Raw genomic sequence first — 21,462 nt, 5'->3', positions numbered from 1 at the left:
GAAGACAATTACGGATATGTGGGGCTCATTTGGATATTATAAACGAAGAAAATATTATCAGTTAAAAAAAGTAAAACTATCAGCAGAAATTCTCATAAAATAATGACTCACAGGCAGGGGCAGATTCAAGTATTGTGGGGCTTGACATTTATATAATTTTTTTATATATAATTCATAGTCCCATTAAGTCCAAACAATGAACACTAAAGGACAAAATCACAGTGAGTTACGAGGACTTTGGAGACTGAAACTGTTTTCTTCTCGAATGTCTTTAGACAATTTCTAGAAATTCTCACCCAGAAGTGTTTGCTAATTGCAGCCTCTGCTTCTCCTCTTCATTTACAACAGTGAAACTCCCAACAACTCCTAGGACACACCGAGGCCTGGCTATTAAGCTTCATTCGTAGCATCCTCTGCCTACAAGAACTTCCCGCTGAAGCTTATTTTATCTTGTTTGAGAAGCCTACAATTACCGTGAAACATAAATAACAGAAACTTTCCATCTGATGCTTTTTATTTCATTATAAGAACTGAAAACCTCACACACCTATCACCTATCTGGACCTCGGCCTCGCAGCTTGTATCAGTCCTGGGTTTTACAGGTACCGGGATGGTGTCCAGCTGGGCCTCGGGCTGCTCACCATGTTGCATGCCCACAGCTGGAGCCCGTGGGGACCGCACTCCGACTGCAGCTGGGGGCCGGGGGCCGGGCTGCAAGCTGGAGGGCAAGCCCGCGCCGCGCCTCCGGCTGATTGGCGGGGCCCGGCCCCTGGGGGCGGGCTCTACCCCGCTCTGGCCCGGCCTGGGGTGGCTATATTGGCACCGTTCCTGCTAGGTTAAGACGCTTCCTTGCGCGGAGCTGGACCTAAGGAGAGGGCTTCTGAGGGCGGTGCTGGCGCAGGAAGCGGAGCGAGGCTGCTGAGAGCGAGCAGGGAGCTGCGGGGCTGTAGTGAGATGAAGCAGCGGCTCAGGGAGCGGAGGCTGGCGGTGTGGCGAGACGGGCCGGCCCGGGGCTGGGGCTGCTGCTCCGGAGGCTGCTGAGGCGCCGCGGCGGCCAGCGCGGAGAGCGGCGTGCGAGAGAGAGGAGAGGCAGCGGAGCGAGGGGGAAGCCGGCTGGCTCGGGTTGGCCTCCCGGGTTGGGATCCCCCGGGTGGAACCATGCGGGTGGCCAAGTGGCTGACGGGGCTGCTGTACCAGCTCTCGCTCTTCATCACCAGATCTTGGGAAGTTCACTTCCACCCCAGGCAAGGTAAGGTCACCGCGCGGCGCCTTCAGCAGAGAGGTGGGGGCGCGGGGCCCGAGTGGGATAGGCGGACGGGGGTGGGCGAGTGAGCGGCTCTGCCCGTTGGGGGACCCTGGTCCTGCAGGGGCTCCCGGGACTCCCAGGTTAGTTAGCCCCCAGCATCCCGAGAGGTTGCGGCTGCGTCGGGTTTCGAGGAATCGAGCGCGGGGTACATGACTCCCTCTCGGGACCACGCGGTGGGGGCGCGTGGGGCAGGGTGGCGCGTTCGCCGGGAGGGCACGAATTGGCGGCGGCAGGGAAGGAAGAAGGATGGGGGAAGGAGGTGGGCTGCTCAAGGCCATGAGTGCCCTGAGTCTTTGCTTGGGGAGGGTGGAGCAAGTCGGGGGTGTGGGAAATCAGAGCACACACACAGAGCGCACGTGTGTGTGTGTGCGCGCGCTCGCCAGCCTGTGTGCATTTGTCGCGCCCCCGGGTGTATCCGGACCTGGGACCTTGAACCTTTGGCGGGACGTTTGGTTGAAGAAGTTTGCGGTTGGGGAGTTGGAAGTGCATGATTGGGTGGGGATGGGACTCAATGGCTATATCCCTGTGGTTGCAGAAGCGCTGGTGAGGACTCTGGCCTCGTACGAAGTGGTGACCCCCGCGCGGGTCAATGAGTTCGGCGAAGTGTTCCCTCAGAGTCACCACTTTAGCCGGAGGAAGCGTAGCTCGGAGGCGCTGGAGCCCACGCCGTTCAGGACCCACTACCGAATTAGCGCCTATGGGCAGCTCTTCCAGCTGAACCTGAGCGCGGACGCGGCCTTCCTGGCGGCTGGTTACACCGAGGTGCACTTGGGAGGCCCCGCGCCCGCGGCGGAGGAAAGCAGCGCGGTGCCCCCAGATCTGCGCCACTGCTTCTATCGCGGCCAGGTCAATGCTCGGGAGGATCATACAGCTGTCTTCAGCCTCTGTGGAGGCCTGGTAAGCGCCCTGGGGTCCTTTGGCATGATCTTGGGATCTAGTGAAGAGCTGCGTTCAGGCAGCCTTGCAATGGGTTTTTCCGAGTTGGTTGGTGACTCCAGATCAGAGTGGACCACCCGAGGGATTAACACCTAGATTAACTCAAGCCAGAGGCCATTCCTTCCTGCAGTGAGAGAGGTTGGGAGGAACAGCATGTCTACCTGCTGGACAAAATAGTTTCTTCTGAGCAAAGCTGAGACTTACTTAAAAGTGTCAGACAGAGGCTGGGTTAGTGAGTCAGGGAGTGGCCTTATGAGGCCTCTGTTACAAATGAAGTGTGATTTCACTCGGACACATCCATTTCTCACCATCTATTGAGGCAGAATCTCCTGCATTTACTTAAATTTGTTCTTTGAATTTAGAATGACAGAAGGAAAAGAACGAATACACATAAAACGAAAAGGTTTAAAAAGGAAGAGTTGGTTTTTGATAGTATGGGGATGGCTATTAATCTGTGAGGTACAGAATAGAGAAGAGGTTGAATATGCCTGTTTAAAATGCAGTGTTTCAAAACGTAGAGTACCTACAGAGGTCTGATGCCAGTGAATGGTCATTAGAGTGACAGAGTGAGAGATGGAGACTTGGTAAAAACCTCATTGTGGAGAGAGAAAATAAAATGGAAAAACTGGGTTCTATTTGTTTCATTTATTTTCCTCTAAAGCAGAGGTTCTAAATTATTTTGCTATGAACTTCAGCAGTCTGGGGAAACCTAGGACCTCTTCTCTAAATTCTTCTAAAATAATAATTTTTGTGTTATTTTACACATTGAAAATTGTGTAATTGGCTTCCTTTTAAATGCTAATAGTAATCAACAATGTTACAACTACTACACTTTGTGGTGTGATCACATATACTTATTTAATAATGCATTAGATAATATCTATTGGGGAGGGGCCTATTTACTACTATACTTTTTTACTAATGGGTATGAATGATCCAGATAGCTACATCAACTCTAATGGGATACAAAAGTGCCATTTTATTGGTAACGAAGTCACAATGTCTGTGGTTTTACCTACAATCATAATTGAAGGAAATCTAAGTGTCAAAGGTTAGTGAAAATGAAGATGTAATGCTTTCCCTTCCAGGTTCATAGAACCCCAGATACATAACACTTCTCTTAGAACAAAGATGAGCTCACTTCATCATTAACTCCTCCAATACATATTCAAGAAGAAACAACTAGGATTTCAGTTACAGGATTCTAGTGTTTTCTCCAAGTATTTTAGTTTTGGGGGTTTTTTGTTTGTTTTCAGCAAAATTTAAAAGAGTAAATTCAGAACATCAATAGTGCCTATTCCTTAAGTAAAAAATTGAAAGGGATCAAATATATGGTGATGGAAGGAGAACTGACTCTGGGTGGTGAACACACAACATGATATATAGATGATGTATTACAGAATTATACACCTGAAACCTATGTAACTTTACTAACCATTGTTACTCCAATAAACTTTAAAAAAAATTTTTTTAAATTGGTAACAGTTCTCACCAGGCCAAATTTAATATTTCCTCTTAGGTTAATTGATGTAAGATGTCTTCCTGGGTGTGAATATTGATCATTCCTAAACGTGGAAAGTCACTTTGGTCTTTTTCATGCTGTTATCTTGAGCTGTATTTACATGGAATGCCTTGAACAATTTTTTTTTTTTTCCTTTCTGCTGTGGGTAAATGTGAAATGCTTGTAGCAGAAACACACTAATATTTACATGGCCACCTAAACATCAAAGGAAAGAAAAATACTCTTTTTCTATAACCTTTCAATATAATGTTTAGTTTGTCTGGAAAAGTCTATATTTACTATCCCACATTTGTCATAGTCAATATGTTTTCTTGATTTAGTATTTTATGGCATGGAAAAACATTCCAGATGGGAAGCATTATTAGGAGTGATGTTTCTGCTCATGTTGATTCATAATGTTGGCGTAGTTCAAATTATTATTCAGTGTCCCCTTTTGAAATCAGAAAACAGTTGGAAATGTTTAAGTCTTAACCGGAGTTCATCCTTTCCTGTCACTGTCAATTTGGATGTGGTGGCTTAAGTCACTATGCATTATTAATCTGATTTATGTGTGCACTTTGATTTTTGATAGACTTATTGATATATCAGAGTTTAACATTTTAAAAAGTTTTTTGTATACCGATGTAACTTAGTTTTATCTTAATTTCTTTGTATCTGGAAGACTACGTCAAGGACATTAGTCATGGTAGAGGTAGAAAAGTTCCAGTAATACAGCAAATAGAAGTACTAGGATCTAAACTTTTTTTTCAGTAGTGTGATCATGACCAATTACAAATCTAAATGATTAATGAGGTTAGTCACATTTCTTTGATCCTATTTTTGATATTAGTACTAAAACGCAGACACACACATATATATTGTGTAGTTTATTTCTACCCTGACTCTGTCATTAATTTTTGTTAGATTAATCGTTTCATCAAATAGCAGAACTTCTGGTAGGTTTTAGAGTCCATTTGTCATTGTATCAAATTCTTCTTTCTAGTTTCAGGTTAGACTTTAGATAAAATTGTGGTACCCACAACCTGGCCCGGCTGTGTTGTTTGCAGATCAGTCTTGATACTATGCCCCAGAAGTCAATGCCAACCTACTGACCCGGCTCCTGCTTGCTTCCCGACTTACCTTTGGGATTTTGTGTCTGCGACAGTGATGATCTGGCTTTGACCTCTGTCAGGCTATTAAACCCTAAGGTTGATGTTTACTGAAGGAGTTTTCAAGTCAGTCTTGTTAACTTAAGAGTTCTCTTTTTTTTCTAGTTGCTCTTTGCTTTGTTTTAGTTTTGCTTTTAATCATGAAGGGATGTTGTACTTAATCAAATGTTTTTTCCTGAACATAATGAAATGAGCATGTGATTTCCTCATTTTTTCTGCTAATGTGTGTTACACATCTCTGGATTTAAGCATGCATTGACCATTGATGAAAATTGACCCCATACAGGGCCATTACGTGTTCTATCTTTGTATTGTGTGGGAGGGAGGTGGGAAAAATCATACTGTGCTCCAGTTTCTCTAGTTTCTGATGTCCTTCGTGCCTTAGTCTCTTTGTCTTTCTGGCACTAGCAGCTGAATTGTGGACCTGAGAACTTGTGGCCTTTCTTTGCTCAGTTAGGACTCACTGACCATTCCCTCCTGGGCTCTCACTGGTAACGCATATCCCTCTGAGTTCTGCTTGCAACATATATTTAATTTCTTGTCTGCTTGATGCATTCGTTGTGCAGACCTCAGACATAAGGGTCACTTTGCTCCTGCTGCAGCACCCTCTCCGTGTGGAGTGGTTTCGTGATGCTACTGGTAATCTCCCAGACCCCTCGAAGGGTCGGAAACCCTCCATGGTCTTTGAAAATCAGGGGACATTTGGTTTCTCTCTTTGCCAAATTCTGCCACACCTGTAATTTTGGTGTGTGTGTGTGTGTATTGGGGGGGGGGTGCTTTTTCAGAGGGTCCCTCCCTGAATCCCACATAGCATGCTAAAGCACTTGTCTTGGCAGTCCTCTTAAACTATCTAACATGCTTTCTGTTTCCGGGTCTTAACCTCCACTAGAGAAGTTAGCACATATGCATCTTTCCAACTGTTTGGTTTGCCAACATCACCCTTTTCTTCCTGGAATCCACTGTTTCCCGCTCACATCTCATTGACTTAACCTGTTCCCCTTTGAGGAAGGGTAGCATCTGCCCTTCCTCTCTCTGGTGGCTGCTGAGGAATGTAACTTTTAGAGGAAAAGGATGAAATTTTTTTTCAAAATATCCCTTTACATACAACCGTTTTAGAAAATTGTTTCCATGGCCATATTAATGATCTTTTCATAATGTTGGTATACTTTGCCAAAGTAGAAGTCAGTGTTTAACAAGTTGGTGTATTTTTGGCATATACTTGTCACGACAGCATGTATCAATTGTATAGAGGCTATTCCCCACAACCCTGTGCTCTACTCGCCCTCTTCTCATGTTACCTGGTGGGTTCCATTCTTCCAGAGGCCCTCAGGGTCTAACCTGACTGCTCAGACAGTTAACTTCACTATTTCTTGGTGGGATTTTAAGCAGTACAGTCTTTGGTTGAAAGAAACAGTTTCCAGATGTCATAAAACCAGACATTGCATCTGGATTATACAGTATTCTCATAGAGTAGCTTGCAGTGGCTGTGTGTACTTTTTTGAAGTTTCTCATATGAACCATTCTACAGCATGTCAGGCACTAATGCTCTCTGATGACTGATGATTGAGTTGCTCTAGTAACTTCTTGTTCAGACAAGAAATAATTGTATGGAAACTATCAGTAGTGTCGTTACAGGATTTTGTCTATTCTGGGAAAATTTTATTTTCTATATTCCTATTTGTCCAGAACTAATACAGCCCCAGTCATTACACATGCCATTCTGTATTCATATTTATTTGTTGGAAAAATTCATAAGGACCTCCTTTAATTTTTCATAAACTCATTCAAGTATTCAGTCAAACAACATGGGAGAATGTCTTATGCCTCTACTTTTAACATTCTAGTGTTAGTCTAGGGTCTTCCAAGAAGCAGATGGCAAGAGGGGATTAAGTGTGCAAGGATCTTAGAGCAAGTATCTGTGTTAGAGCAAATAAAAAGAGAGTAATGAAGTCTGAAACAGGTGAAGACAGAGGATGAGCATGTTGCGTAGGAACATTCTAGGCTGCTGGGCAGTCTAAGTAAGACTCACCAAAGCACGCCTCAAGACATTTGGTTGGGAGAAGAGTCCCGTGCCTCCTAATGAGTTTACTCTTAGCATCCTTGCTATACTCGGGTACTGACTGGGACTCGCACTTGGGACACAAACACTGTGATGGATTTCAAAGCCCAGCACCTGGGGCCCTGGGCCAGTTATGCCCAGCATTCTCAGGGCCACCACATAGTGACACCAGGCACACAAATACTTAATGAAAATAGTGAAGGAGTGCAAAAAGTGCTATGTGAACTTTGAGAAAGGAGTGATTAAGAGTGTTATGAGACCTGTATTGGACAAGGCTTCTCGATTGGACTTTGAGGGATGAATAAACATGTGACTAGGAAAAGGGCTTCTTGTGGGTCTGTGTAGCTGAAAAGTAGGGCAGGTTAGAAGGCGAGGGTGAAAGGTAATGTTGGAGTCAGATTGTTGAGGCCTGGAATGCATTGTGAGGGATGAGGGCTTGAACTGCAGATGGTGGGCTAGTTTGATGTGTTAGGAGAGGTCTTCCCTTATGCGACATTGTGCAGGGTACCAGGGAGGAGTGAGTCACTGAGGACTACTGCTGTAGTCTCAGGGTAAGGAAGAGAGGCCACTTGAAGTGTGTGGTTTTAGTGGTGAAGAAGAGTGGGTGCCTATGGAAGGTGCACTACTGTAGACCAGTGGTTCTCAACTGGGAGCAGACCCCCAACCCCCCCACCCCCCACCCCCACACAAGGGACATATGGCAATGTGTGGAGACATTTTTGGCTGTCACCATTTATAGGGTTTCTGGGTGGGAATTCCCGCCCATTCTCAGGATTTTTTTTTGCTTTTCCTTTCTCGAATCCTGAGAAAAGTTGGTTGGGAAATCGGGAAAAATTGGCTCCTTAAACCCAGGTGGTTGGTAGTATCGGCCATCGCTTTGCGGAAATGATTCATCGTGAAGAACAGAAAACAGTTTGTATCTCAGGATTCTGGAATGGGAAAGCGAAAAAAATTCCTGAGAACGGGCGGGAATTCCTGCCCGGAAACCCTAAAGATGTGCGGAATAGGGAGAGGGGAAGCTATGTAGAAGCTGGGGATGTCGCTGAACATTCCACAATTCACAAAACGGCTTCCTACAACACAAGTTATCAAAATGTTGGTAGTGCTGAAGTTGAGCAAACTTGCAGGAGAACCACTAGAATTTTGGACTGTAAGAGGAGACCAAAATGGTTCTAATGACTCTGACTTAAATCACCGAGGGATCCTGTGGCCTTTAAGAAAGGTAATGACAGAGAAACAGATGGCAAGAAAGGGATGATTCTAGAAACATGTGTTTGATTCTATCATAGGTTTACTTTAATCTTCATAATTGTTTGAATTTCGTCTAGAACGTCCTTTCCCTTAAACTGCCACTCATCCATCCAGATCCATTTTGAGCCTTCTTTTCTTTCCCCTGTTCCTCTCTAGACAGAGCTGACCAGGCCTTTTTTTGTTTCACCACTGGATGTTTTATGCATAATATATTGAATTGTAGTTACTTGTCCATAATTCTATCTCATTTGTAAGTTTTAAGTGTAGGGATGATATATATTCATTTTAGCATATATATATATATATATACACACACACACATATATATGTGTGTGTATATATATATATATATATATATATATATATATACACATGCGCACACACACAATATAGCATATAGAAATTTTCAATATGTATATGAATGAATGAACTAAAGCAGCTTTTACTAATATGTACCAAATAATTAGGTTAGCTCTTCTTTACATCAGTCATTCAGTAAAGGAAAATTGTATTAGCAATTTTAGTTGACGTATTTGAACATAAAATTTGTATAGATTAAATCTTTTTCAGATGATATCTAAGTTGTGTTCCATTCATATGGGCTTACACTGCACTTTTGTTACTTGTAACTTGATTCTTGTTTTGCTAATAACTACAGTTTTCATAAAATATAGTTAATTAAGCTGTCAAATTCATAATATTCAGAGGAAGAAATGGATTGTTCACTCTTTTTCAACAAATGCTGATCAATCATTTATGTACTAATCACCTTTAGATATTGGTGGTACATAATGTCCTATTACAGCATTAAATTTATTAATTAAAAATATTCATGAGCTACATAAATGACTTATTACCACAGTAATAGCATGGAGGAGGCATACGAACTCTTGATTGCCTCAGTCCAAACGTGTACTCTCAGTCCAAAGAATGGACACCACTTCTATGTACATTCTGTTGATGAAAACCAGTTGCCTGGCTCTAGATTCAGAAGGCTGGAAAATGAAGAACAGTGATATGCTCAGAACGAAGAGGGGAGAGTAGATAATGGTGATCACCAACAGTCTTTACCACAGGACATCCTTCTGTTCACCAAATATCTCTTTGCTCTTCTCTTCCTACACATCAAACATATTCATCTTCAGCCCTGGAGGGACAGTGTCTCTGGCTCAAAGTCCAGGATCTCTGGGTAATACAGTCTTCTCCATAAAGTTCAGATGTGGCTCTTTGTGGTTTAGCAACTAATGAATTAATAGGACAAATTATCTGCACCTCCCCCAAGCCAATGTACAGCCTAGTCAGCATGACTGCAGCCCTAATGTTAGCCTTCTACAGCGAGAAGGGGAGATACCCAATAGTCACTGATTTATACAATTCTGGATTTCTTCTGGGAGAGACCAACTAATAAGCAGGAGGAGAGTTTCTTGATTATCATCCTTGATTCATCTTTCTGAGAAGTCCATCAGTCACCAAGGTTCCTGGCTCTGGTTCTCTCGGAGGATCTTGCCCATCCTCCATGGCCACATTTGAAATCGATTCTGGGGAAGATGCCATGAGGGGGTGGGGCTTCAGGAATGCTAGCGTAATTCTGAGAGTCTGTAGATTACAATGAAAACAGTCAAGGCTTCTTCAGTCCAGGCTCATGGTTTCTTTGACCATATAATCAAAAACCTAGTTGACTTCTGATGGCAAATCAAGTTTTGCTAATTGCTTCAAGTTAGTTTCCTGTGACAGTTGCCAAAAGCCTAAAAGGTATTTATGTTCAATCCAAAGGCCAAGAATATCTTATAAGGCAAAACAAAATACTGGATTCTCGTCCTACTGGTAAACCAAATAAAATTCCTATTGTATTGAAAATGTAGAAAAACATGTATTGTAATATTTAGGTAGGTAATGCAAAGGGAGACATAACAAATGAAAAAATGTTTGCCTAGATAATTGAAGGGTACCATATATCTAAATAAGTAAGTTAAAAGATAGAGTAGGAAAATATAAATATGATAGATGGTCTGGCGGGTATATGGCATTGTGTACTTGTAGATATTATATATACATATATCTTTTAGAGTAATGTTGACATAACATTTGGCAATATATCATGATCATATTTCCATTATTTACCTATGAATTAGTTCTTAATGATTTATTGTTAAATTTCTAGATGCTATAATGACTTCAGATTTTATGTCTTCACAGATATTTTAGTAAGAGGTTGGGAGAGGCTGTCCTGAGAACCACTTCCCAGACCCCACAAGAATGTGGCTTTTCTTTGACAGTTCTCTCCACTTTCAGTGAGTTCATATGACTTGAAAAACACCCTAGTGCTTACAAGAAAGAGAAATACCACATAACTTAGTCCTTATTATTGATGTAGCTCAGACACTATTTGAACCTGGGTCATTTAGCTACATAAATCTTGGGTAGATAAGTCTCAAGTCTTTGTCTTATTTTCACGATCCTCATGGGCAAGGACTTAGTGAGGGAGTAGTCTCTTTTTAAGTGAGGTATCAGTAACATTTCCTTTTTATTGTCCCCTCTCACTTTTACACTGGAAACCTGGAATTGTCCTGTGGAATGGGGAATGAAGAATGCTGCTAGAGGAGAAAAGAAAGACTCATCTTTTTAAAAATCTTGCAATAAATATTCTGCTTTAGACTTCTGGAGCCAATTATGTTTTCTTCATATCATGGATTCATTCATTCAGTGTGTGCGTATATATGATACAGTATTTCCTATGATCAGTGAGTGGTGTTGTAATGAGAAACTGTCAGGGAGACAAACCTTTTGAACTGAACAGAGTATCCCAGAATAACGATGACGCTCAGAATTAATCTTCATGACCCTTTTTACATAGCAATTATTTTCTGCCTAGGTTTAAAGGGGCAGCTGAAACATTGGTTTTTATGGAGAATTTTTTAATCCTATTTCAAAATATATTCAATTTCAAAAGTTATTGACATTATTTTAACATGCATTGTATTTCTCAGGAAATTAGGTAGATAGAATTATTTCTATTTTGTTTTACATGTCATGGAACTTGAGGTCCAAGATATGAAGTGACTTGCCCAAGATTCCATGAATGCAAACCCAAGACTCATACTTAGGCTCTCTTATTACAAATAACATCTAACTGTTTCTTATTATATGACATGATTAAAGATTGAAAAACTAAATTTGTAGACATCATGGTACCATGTTTCCCTGAAAATAAGACCTAGCTGGACAATCAGCTCTAATGCGTCTTTTGGAGCAAAAATTAATATAAGACCCTGTCTTATTTTACTATAAGATTGGGTATAATATAATATAATACTGGGTCTTTATTAATTTTTGCTCCAAATGATGCATTAGAGCTGATTGTCTGGCTAAGTCTTATTTTCGGGGAAACACGGTAGTAATTACCAGTGATCAAGCTCTTAAGTGAAAATCCAATTTTATTAATAGTTGGGAGCAATTTGTTACTAAAATTTCTCAGTGTAGGCTTTAATTGCCTTATTCAATAGTACCTTATTTTTTTAATGTTGTTCTCTAGTTACCTTATGTAATAACTAAATGATCTGGGGAAAGAGTACAAATGGTTTATGTTTTGTACTTGTTTTTATCCTTCAATGAAATCTGAGAGTACACTATTGGTTGTTGCTATAGTATAATACATGTGTTTGTCATGTATTCAGGAAAAAAACTATATGGACGGATGCCATGATACTGAAATAAGAACATTTTGGAAAAACAATTGTATAAAAATCCTCTAAACATATAAAAATGTTGGCCTATGAGAGTAAATTGAAACCAGTTGTACAATCACTTACTGCCTTTCCAAACCGCTTGGCAAATAGAACATCATTGCTCCAAGTAATTGGGAAATCCTTGCCCAAGTGAAAACTAGTTTTGCTGCTTTTAATAGTCATCAAATGAAAGTGTTTGGAATTTGATTGGCATTTCTCCTGAATCAAATTGCAGTGCCTATCTGCAGACAGGGAAGTTGCTAAAAATATGGCATGATCTAAACATAATTCTATCAACCACCTGTTAAGTCTTCCAGTTCCTTACCAGGTTCCTTTCCAAGTTAAAAAAAATAAATGCTTCATTAGGAGCCTTTAGACGAAGCTCTAATATTTTTATTCTTTGAACAGAAAGTCTTCTGCATATAGTAGATTACAGAAAAATTGGTAGAAGTAAAATTCTTTTAACTACTTCATTGATAAATACAGGGAAGTCACTCTGAGGACGAATTATTTGCCATTTGTTCTTGAACAAATTTTAAAACATAAAGGTTTGGTTGAAGAAAAGGCCTTTGAGTTATAAAGGCAAATTCTTAGCACAACTTACAAGCTGATGGACTCTGGATAGAACTATATTTGCTTTTCACCTGGGAATACAGGTTGGGCCCATGTGCAGTTTTATTGGAACTTTATAATAGAAGTAACTCATAGTCAGGTTTTGGTTTAAAGGAGTACAAAAAATTTTCCAAGGTATAAATATTTTCAGTATTCTTTGGGAAAGTATGCCATTATTCAAAATAGTTTTGTAGGTGCATTTAGATTAAGTAACAAGTTACCTCATGTCTATTTGTATCTTTACCAAGATGCTATCCATCTCCCATCTTCAGCATGCTTTTTAAAAAAAGGCAGAAAGAGATTTTCCATGGGTCCATTTACTGGGATTTCAAAACCAGTGTCTTTGTAATTTATAAATATAGCTGAAATTATCTCTGGGAGCAGAGAAAGCTGGAATTTTGGTATATATTAGAAGTGGGTGTAATTATATCTAGAAAACACACTGGTGGAACTAAATAATGCAAGCGTATATAGAGGCCACTGGAAAAGTATTAAAAAATAGATGAATGCTGAATATATAGCTTTTTATTTTAAGACTATAATTTCAGTATGTATGATGGAATTTCATTAATATTTAAGCTTTTGAAAAATATGTAATCCTAACATATTAGCACATTACCTAACCAAGAGTGGTTGAACATTTTCATTTTCAGCATTGAAATAAAATTATGTAAATATCTCAGACAAGTCTGCAAATTGCCATAATTTAAAAATGTTAGAGGGAAAAAAAAGATTACTAAAGGGTATATGGGGAGAAAAAGCCAGGTGTTCCGTCATATTTGTTGCAAAAATGTTCATTTCTACAGCTATGTATTGAGTGCTATGTTCCAGGCAATGTTTTAGGTTTTGGAACTGTAAAAATAAAAAACCCTTTGTTATCTTTTGAGGAGAAATTGATCTAGATAATTATGAGGGTAAAGAGAACTTTATGACTGCAATTGCCACAATAATTTAAATGGCTTTAAATGATTATTCAGTTAAAAGTGACATGAACTGTGTTTATTATTTACAGTAAAATTTAAAGCAGTGATTTCAAAGTCATCTCAAAATCATTTTAAGGTATTTGTAATTAAAAAATGGAAGCGGTGCCTCATTCCCTGAAACTGGGCTTATACTATCTATAACTGAGTAATTCATATGTGTATTCATTTCTGAATTGGTTCTTCGTAGAAATACGCTTTTCTAAGTGGAAAATTGCAAGGTTTTAAATGTAGATAAATGTATATCTGTATATTCTGAAGTGTGATGAGTGCTTTTCGATGTCAAGCATAATGTGTGGCCCTGTTTGCCCAGCTGCTTTTCCTGCATACCCCTTGCTGGCACAGCTTCAGCCTCACTGTACTGTCTCATTTGAACCTGCCAAGCTTTTCCCATCACTGGGCCTTTCAGTCACTGCTCCTTCTGTTTGGAATATTCTCCCGGAGTTTTCTGTGGCGACATCCTCATTATGCTAGCTTCACCCTCTACCGTTGCCTCCTTACCTTATTTTATTTTCTCCATTGCACCTATTAGCACCTGGCATATTATATTTTCGTTTATTGTCTGCCTTTTCCTCTATAAATTATTTGAAGGCAGGGATTTTGTCATGTTCATCTCTGTATCTAGCTCCTAGAACTGTGCCATGCACATAGCATAGGTTCTCATTAAGTATCTGTCAACTATTTTGTAAGATTTATAAATGTTGGTGTATGATGACTAGTACAATGTAATGGAGTAATGTGTGAATCGTGGAGCCAGGCTACCTGGGTTCACATCTCCGTCTTGTCACTTACCAGGTAGAAGACATGGACAAGTTACTTAAACCTCTGCTCCTCATTTGTCTCACCTGTAAAGTGGGGATAATAATATAACTTACCTCAAAGAGTTATTGTTAGGTTGAAATAAATTATAAATATATATAAATGATGTCTGCTGTACATATTGGAGTTAGGTATTAATATAATTATAAATGCCTACCCTTGATGATTTAGCCTTTCCAGACTAGAGAAAGGGATCTATCTACAAATGCTGACCATCCGAAGGCTTCTTTCCACTCTCGTCACCACCAACAGATGTACGCCCTTTGTAGTTCATACCTTGATGGCTTAAACACCCCCCTTGCTGGTCTTCCCTTAGCTACTCAATGATATTATTTAATCTTTCAAAGTGACTGTGACTGCCCTCCCTCCTTTCACTTCTCTTCAAACCCTTTAATAATTCACCAGTGGAACCCTTCTCAGAATGTTTTAAAGTGTCTAAGATAAAATACCAAATCAATTATAATGAAATATAGTTATCAAAATATTAAAAAATAGTTATGTAAATTTTCGCTTATTAGCACATCAAATGAGATCTAATGGCAGATCTGATAACTATTGCACATAAACAATATTTTGAGATCGCAAACATCTTCATGTGATGAAAAGATCTTTCTTTCCACTGGCTGTATCACAGATTTGTTGCCTACATTTATAGCTGAAGAAAATGCTAAATTTCCATTGGAGGTTAATGATAATGATGTAACTTTTTTTCACCCAAGTTCATGGACTGTCTTGATGAACACATCCCTGTATGCAAGAGTTTCTGTACTCTAGCTCTGACCTGTGAGTCTAAATTTGTCCTATGTCTGCTCAACGCAAGCTGAATTTACCAAGAGTAGGAAATAATAGCTTTTATGCTTTGACCAATATTTACTGTGTACCATGGCTGCTACGTATTAAGTACTATGTTAAGCAATACAAATTCAGGGCTAGGTCTCTGCCTATACGAAGCCCCCTGTCTAATGAGGGATAATAATTATAAATAGTAAACAAATGTATAACTACATCATAAATGCTTTGAAGAAATCAAACTAACATAAAGAAGTAATATATTTTCAAGAGTAGGGATGTGGTTACTTAGATAATTGGTCAAAGGAAACCTCTTAGGTAGTGGCTATTTAAGCTGAGACATGAAGGATAAGATGGAGCCAGCTAGGTGGAGAGGGATGAGGCAGGAATGTGAGGTGAAGTGTGGGAATTGGAATATTTTAGGTACAGGGAACAGAGTGTATGAAGCCCTTGAGGTAAGAAGGATGCGATACCTAGTCTTTCCTGAATCCACCTACTTTCTCCAACCTGTACCTGTCCTGTTTCTAATAAATTCTTCTCGAGTTTCTTTAGTAGCAACTAGGCAAATAGAAATTTTGTTTCTTTGTTACACAAGTAGTAGTGAACTATACATCCTGTTTTACAGTTTTATATTTTGCATTAATAATTGTATTGGAGGTCTTTCCATATTGCTGCATAGAGTGTTTATTTTCCTTTTGTCTAGAACCACAAGATTTTCCAGTGTGTGGGCTGTACCATAGTTTATGTAAACAAATCCTGTCAGTGGACTTTTGAATTGGTTCCAGTATTTTGCTATTAAAAAAAAAATGCTATAGTTAATAAGCCTGTGTTACTTTACATGTGAACAATATACAGTATCTGTAGGATAAATTCTCAGAAGGGCAATTGCTACACCAAAGGGCTAATGCATTTATAATTGTGGTAGATACTATCAAATTGCTTTGCATTGTGATTGCATCGATTTACATTTTTAACAGCAGTATATGAAAGTGCCTGTTTTCCCAGGCACATTCGATGTTACAAAACTTAGATTTTTCCAATCTCATTTGTGAAAAAGGTTCCTCAGTTTAGTATTGATTTCTGTTCTTCCTGAGTGAAGTTTAACATTTTTTAAATGTTAAGTTTAACATGGGTTTTAAGTAATGGTTAATTACTTTTAAGTAATGGGTTTTAAGTAATGGTTAAATGTGGAGTTTAACATGGGTTTTAAGTAACGGTTAGAATAACCTGTCCTACTCCAAAGTTATAAAATAATTCTCTCATGTTATCTTCTAGTGATGTTAAGGTTTTATTTCAAAAGTTTACATCATTGATCCTTTGAAATTTATTCTGTGGGATATGGCCAAATTATTTTTCCAAATGTCTTCCCACTTGTTGCAATGCTATTAAATACTCAGTTTCATCATTGATTCGAGATACTGTTTATATACAATAATGTTAAGTCCTGTATGATTTAGAATTTATTGCTTGCCTTTCTATTCAGTTCATTGGTCTGTTGGTTTCCGTGTGCCAGCATTATAGTGTTTACTAATGTGGCTTTATAATATTTTAATATCTTCTAGTCCTAGTCCCACCTCATTGTTTTCTTATCATTATCTTGGCTATTTTTATTTTTTTCCACATGAACTTTAGAAGCAGTTTACATGCTAAAATATTTGTTGGTGTTTTGTTCAATTGGGATCTTATGTTTATAGATTCATTTGGGGACTCTCACCACTCAAGAACAAGGCAAGTGGTTCCATTTAAGTTTTCTTTTGTAGTTCTCTCGTAGTGCTTTAACATTTTAGAGACCTAAAAATTTCTAATTGATTTTATTCTTTTAATCTTTTTATTTAATCTTTTTATTTGTAAGTTAGATTGTTTCTTCTATAATACCTTTTAGTTGTTGTTTTTATACGTGTGAAAACTATTGAAGCCTGTATATTTTACCTCACTGAATTCACTTAGTGGTTATTATAGTCGTTTTTCAGTTAAATTTTTATTTTTAAGGTATACACTGATTACGAAGATGATAGTTTTAATGCTTCCCATTCAGTTTTTTATAGTTCTCATCTCTTTTATCTAATTCTTTTAGTACAAGTGATTCTGGGCATCCTTATGTTTCTGACCTAAGTGGGTCATAAGAAAGACACATACTTTGCACATGTCTTTCTTATGCATGATGCTGTCTTTGGGCTATGATTTAGTTTATCTTGTTAAGGAAGCGTCCATCTATTTGTATTTCATTGATATTTTAAAAATCAAGATGTTTATTGGATTTTTGTCAAAAGCCATGTGATTTTTTTCTTTGTATAAGTGATTGCAATGAATCATATCAATTCATTATATATAATGAGTACAATTATATAATAGTTTCCCAATATTGAACTGTACTTATGTTCTTATGATAAACTTTATCTCATCATGTATTATTTTTTTCATGTGTTGCTGAATTTTATTTGCTAATACAACTTAGGACTTTTATCTTGATATTCTTACATGAGCTTGCCCCGTATATTTTTTGTTTTGTTTTGGTGCCGTCTTTATGATGTTTTGTTGTAAGTTCACACAAGCTTCATAAAAATAAGTTGAATGCTTTATTTTTTACATCTTTTGGAACAGTTTAAATAACAGTGGAATTATCTGCTCTGTCAAGGCTTGGTGGAATTTCTCTGTGAAATCATCAAGGCCGGGAGATTTTATGATGTAACTCTGATACCTTTTTCTGTTCAATAGAAAAGGGATCTGTTTAGATTTTTAACATTTCTGGTGTTATTTTAGTAAATTATATTTTCCCAGAAAATTATCTCTATCATACATTCTTTCTCTCACTATCTGTTTTTCTGCTTTCCTCAGGTATTGGCATCTTGCAAAACCTTTCTGTTCTAACTGTCCTACCATCACTGTCACCATAATTCAAGTTTTCTTACCTCTCTTCTGTGTTATAGCCTCTGTCTTATAACTGCTAGTATTTTTTTTGTTGTTACCGTCCATAGCACACAATGTTACTAGATTAAATTTCATACCTTACAGTCTTACTCATTATCCAACATCTGGTATGTGGTAGGCCTGAGAAGCATGCAGAGAAGAGTACAGGCAAAGCTCTACTCTCGTGGAGCTTATATTTTAGTCGATTGTATCAGACAAGTAACATAAATAAAAATACATCAAGTAACGATAACTGCTATGAAGGAAAATGAAACTGGATAAAAGAGAGATAGGAGACTGGGTGCCATTTCCTATAGGGTGATGAATGGTGAGTAGAGATGTGAAACAAGTGATCGTGAGCCATCAGGGAGAAGTGCTTGAAGCAGAAAGTTTAGTTAAGTAGGAAGGTCCTAAAGTGAGAGTGCGCTTGTCATGTTTGAGGAATAGGAAAGAAACCAGGAGGGAAGCTCTGCGAGCTCTAGAATGAGCCACGGTGCAAGTAGGAGAAGATGAAGTCAGAACTACTGGTAGTCTGTGTGCTCGGAGGGACGGGTGGGGCAAAGGGGTGGGCAAATCGCACAGGACATTGTTGTAAGAACTTGGATTTTACTGAGTGACGTGAAAAGTCATTAGAGTTTTTGTTTTTGTGTTTGAGAGTGACAGGATCTAGACTTAAGAGAAATTACTGTGACTGTTCTGTAGAGACTAGATTCTAAAGAGCCATTGATTTAGTTAAGGAAGGAGATAATGTTAGGTTAGATCATGGATGTAGTTTTAAAGTTTGGGAGAAGTGGGTGGTTGTCAGTTGTACCTTAAAGGTTGAGGCATCAGGATTTGAAGATAAATTGAATGTGAGATGTGAAAGAACCAGACTCAATTCCTCTCTAAGGATTTTTGTGCTGAGCAATCTGAATAATAATATTCAGGTTCTGAATATTCACTTACTGAATATTCATTTACTGAAATAGAGAGCATTGCAGAAACACCAGGTTTGGACCAGCAATCAAGAGTTTGGCTTTGGACATGTTAAGGTTATGAATGGTACTAGTTATCTAAGTGGAGATGTTGAGTAGTAAGTTGGATATTGGATTCTGGAATTCAGAACGCAGGTCTTTGTGAAAACTCTTCAGTGGCTTTCCATTGTTTACAAATTCTAAATTGTTAGCATCACATTTTAACATCTCTATTTTTCTGACCCCGACCTACCTTTTAAGTTTTGTCTCACACTACTACCTTACGTAGGCCAAGCCAAACAGGCTTTCTTATTTCTAGAATGTGCTTGACTTTTTGCCATTTTGATGCTGTTGTGTATGCCATTCTTTACACGTGGAGTGCTTGTCATCTCAGCTCTACCCATTGGAATACCAGCCAGTGTTCATGACTTTATTCACTAGAGTGAGAAAAGTGAGCCATGGAAAGGGAACCCTGTGTTCAGTTGATGACATTCAGTGAACAGACTCCTGGATCTTGCTTCTGTGTGTTCATTTTAACCTACGGCATGGTGTGCTTTCTCTTAGTGACGAAAACAAAACTGTTAAGTTTTATTATTTCTTTTAATTTTCAGATGGGAACATTTAAAGCACATGATGGTGAATATTTCTTAGAACCTCTAATGAAGGCAGATGGGAGTGAACATGAAGATAATCATAACAAGCCACATCTTATATACAGACAGGAATTAAAGAGGAACTATTTTCTGCATTCTCATAAGCCTTGTGATGTTTCAGGTAAAGTATGAAGTGAAAGTATTTGGGTTAACTTATACTATTTAAATCTTTTTATAGGTCAGAATTTGCAAATTTCCCTTAAATATTGAAGTATGATGTTTCAAACACATTTTCTTGACCTATGAGAAAACCATCTAATGTCTGAATGCAATTTTGTGGTAGTAGACTAAACTTAAATCCAAAAACAGTATTCGGTATATGGGATTTGTAGCAATTAACCTTAGAAAGTTTTCACCTCAATCGGTGAGTCACACTAGTATGATTTAATTTTTCTTAGCAGAATTGTAGATAATTAAACAAAACTGAACTTAAGTAGCAATAAATAACATGGTCAATTTTGCATGCTTTTTTACCTTATATAAAGGAAGTGTTGTATATAGTTTTCTGTGATTACCCGTTTTGCTCTGTCTAGTAACTGAAGTTCAGCTATGTTGACCCATGTAGCTGCAGTTCACTCATTTTCATTGCTGTCCAGTATTTGTGTATCACAGATCTTATGTCCATTTTCCTGTTGATGAATTTTGGGTTGTTTGCAGTTTTCATAATTATGAACAACACTTCTGAATATGTTTGTCCTCCTCTCCTCTGTTTGAGAGTTTCTCTAGAGTATACACATAGATACTAGATAATTCCACTATGTTTTGGAAAGTGGTTTTTATCAATGTATGCTTCAGCAATATATGAGAGAGGTATGTTTTCATCATTTTTCCTCTAAAATTCAGACTACTGAAGATTTGTAATGGATTACAATCTAAGAATCATGCATTTCTTTAAAGTATAAATCTGTTGCTAGTAAAATGCTTGTACATTGCATCGAAGTCATATTAAGAGCTGTGTCCATGTATGTGCATGTATCTTCACCATGTCATTGTATGTCATTCTGTGAAGTATGGAGAAAGGCACCTGCAGTTATCATCAAAGTACAAAATCTAGACAAAAGAGTGGGATTAGAAAGGATTTATTGGAGATTGTAGGTGTCCAGAAGCTATAGTTCCAAGCACTGAGATGCCATCTGTTTTGGGATATAATGATATGTAGGCCTTTGAAGGTTTTCCCTGGGAGTGCACTTCTTAACCTTTGCTATTATAAGAGTGCCATTTTGCAGTGGTTCTCACTGTGTCTAAGGCCGTGTTTTAAATCTATTGACATAATAGATGCCTTTCTTATGCTTTTAATATGAGCATAAGGGTTTCATTTTTATGGCTTCAAAGAAAACACAAATGGGTCCAGCTTCACAATAGACGTCTACAGAAGGCAGCTTATGCTTGTTCTGATCTACCATTCAGGGGCAGCTTGTTTAATGAATTGTTTAGCTTAAGAAGAAAACCACCAAGTAGACACTCTGAATGCGTAAATGTTTCACATAATGATATGCAGGGGTTTGCATTCACAATCAGTGTTCATTATCAGAAAGAAAATCGTTCATGAAAAGCCAGGCCCTTTTGTTTAAACAAAATTGTATGCTAAAGATTTGTTATAAAAACTGCAAATAAAAAGCAAATAGCAAGCTATAGTTTTCTTTTAATCACAATGTATTTTTCCACAATACTTATCTACTAAAATGTTAAAGGTAGTATCATTCTTTTTAATGCCTGAACCACCTCCATTTTTAGGTACCATTAACATACATATTTTTAATCACTAAAAAGGGCAATCAATTAATGGCCTAAGTAATTAGCTG

At 38.5% G+C, this 21,462-nt stretch overlaps 1 protein-coding gene across 3 annotated transcripts in view; it reads left to right on the top strand.

The window, feature by feature from the left end:
• The first annotated feature begins 807 nt into the window (after positions 1-807).
• The window catches only part of ADAMTS20 (ADAM metallopeptidase with thrombospondin type 1 motif 20), a 151,788-nt gene continuing 131,133 nt past the window's right edge, over positions 808-21,462 (top strand). For all 3 annotated transcript variants that reach the window (XM_088798904.1, XM_088798905.1, XM_019748447.3), the window contains exons 1-3: positions 808-1,249; positions 1,842-2,203; positions 19,619-19,781. In XM_088798904.1, coding sequence (XP_088655030.1) covers positions 1,159-1,249; positions 1,842-2,203; positions 19,619-19,781 — 616 coding nt within the window. In that variant the 5' untranslated portion in view covers positions 808-1,158. The remainder of the gene's footprint in view (positions 1,250-1,841; positions 2,204-19,618; positions 19,782-21,462) is intronic.

The sequence above is a fragment of the Rhinolophus sinicus genome, chromosome 1 (assembly GCF_057876585.1).
Source record: "Rhinolophus sinicus isolate RSI-liver-muscle chromosome 1, RSI-T2T, whole genome shotgun sequence".
NCBI classification, from domain to species: Eukaryota; Metazoa; Chordata; class Mammalia; order Chiroptera; family Rhinolophidae; genus Rhinolophus; species Rhinolophus sinicus.
Note: the sequence above shows the minus strand (reverse complement) of the source record. Positions and strands in the feature narration are given on the sequence as shown.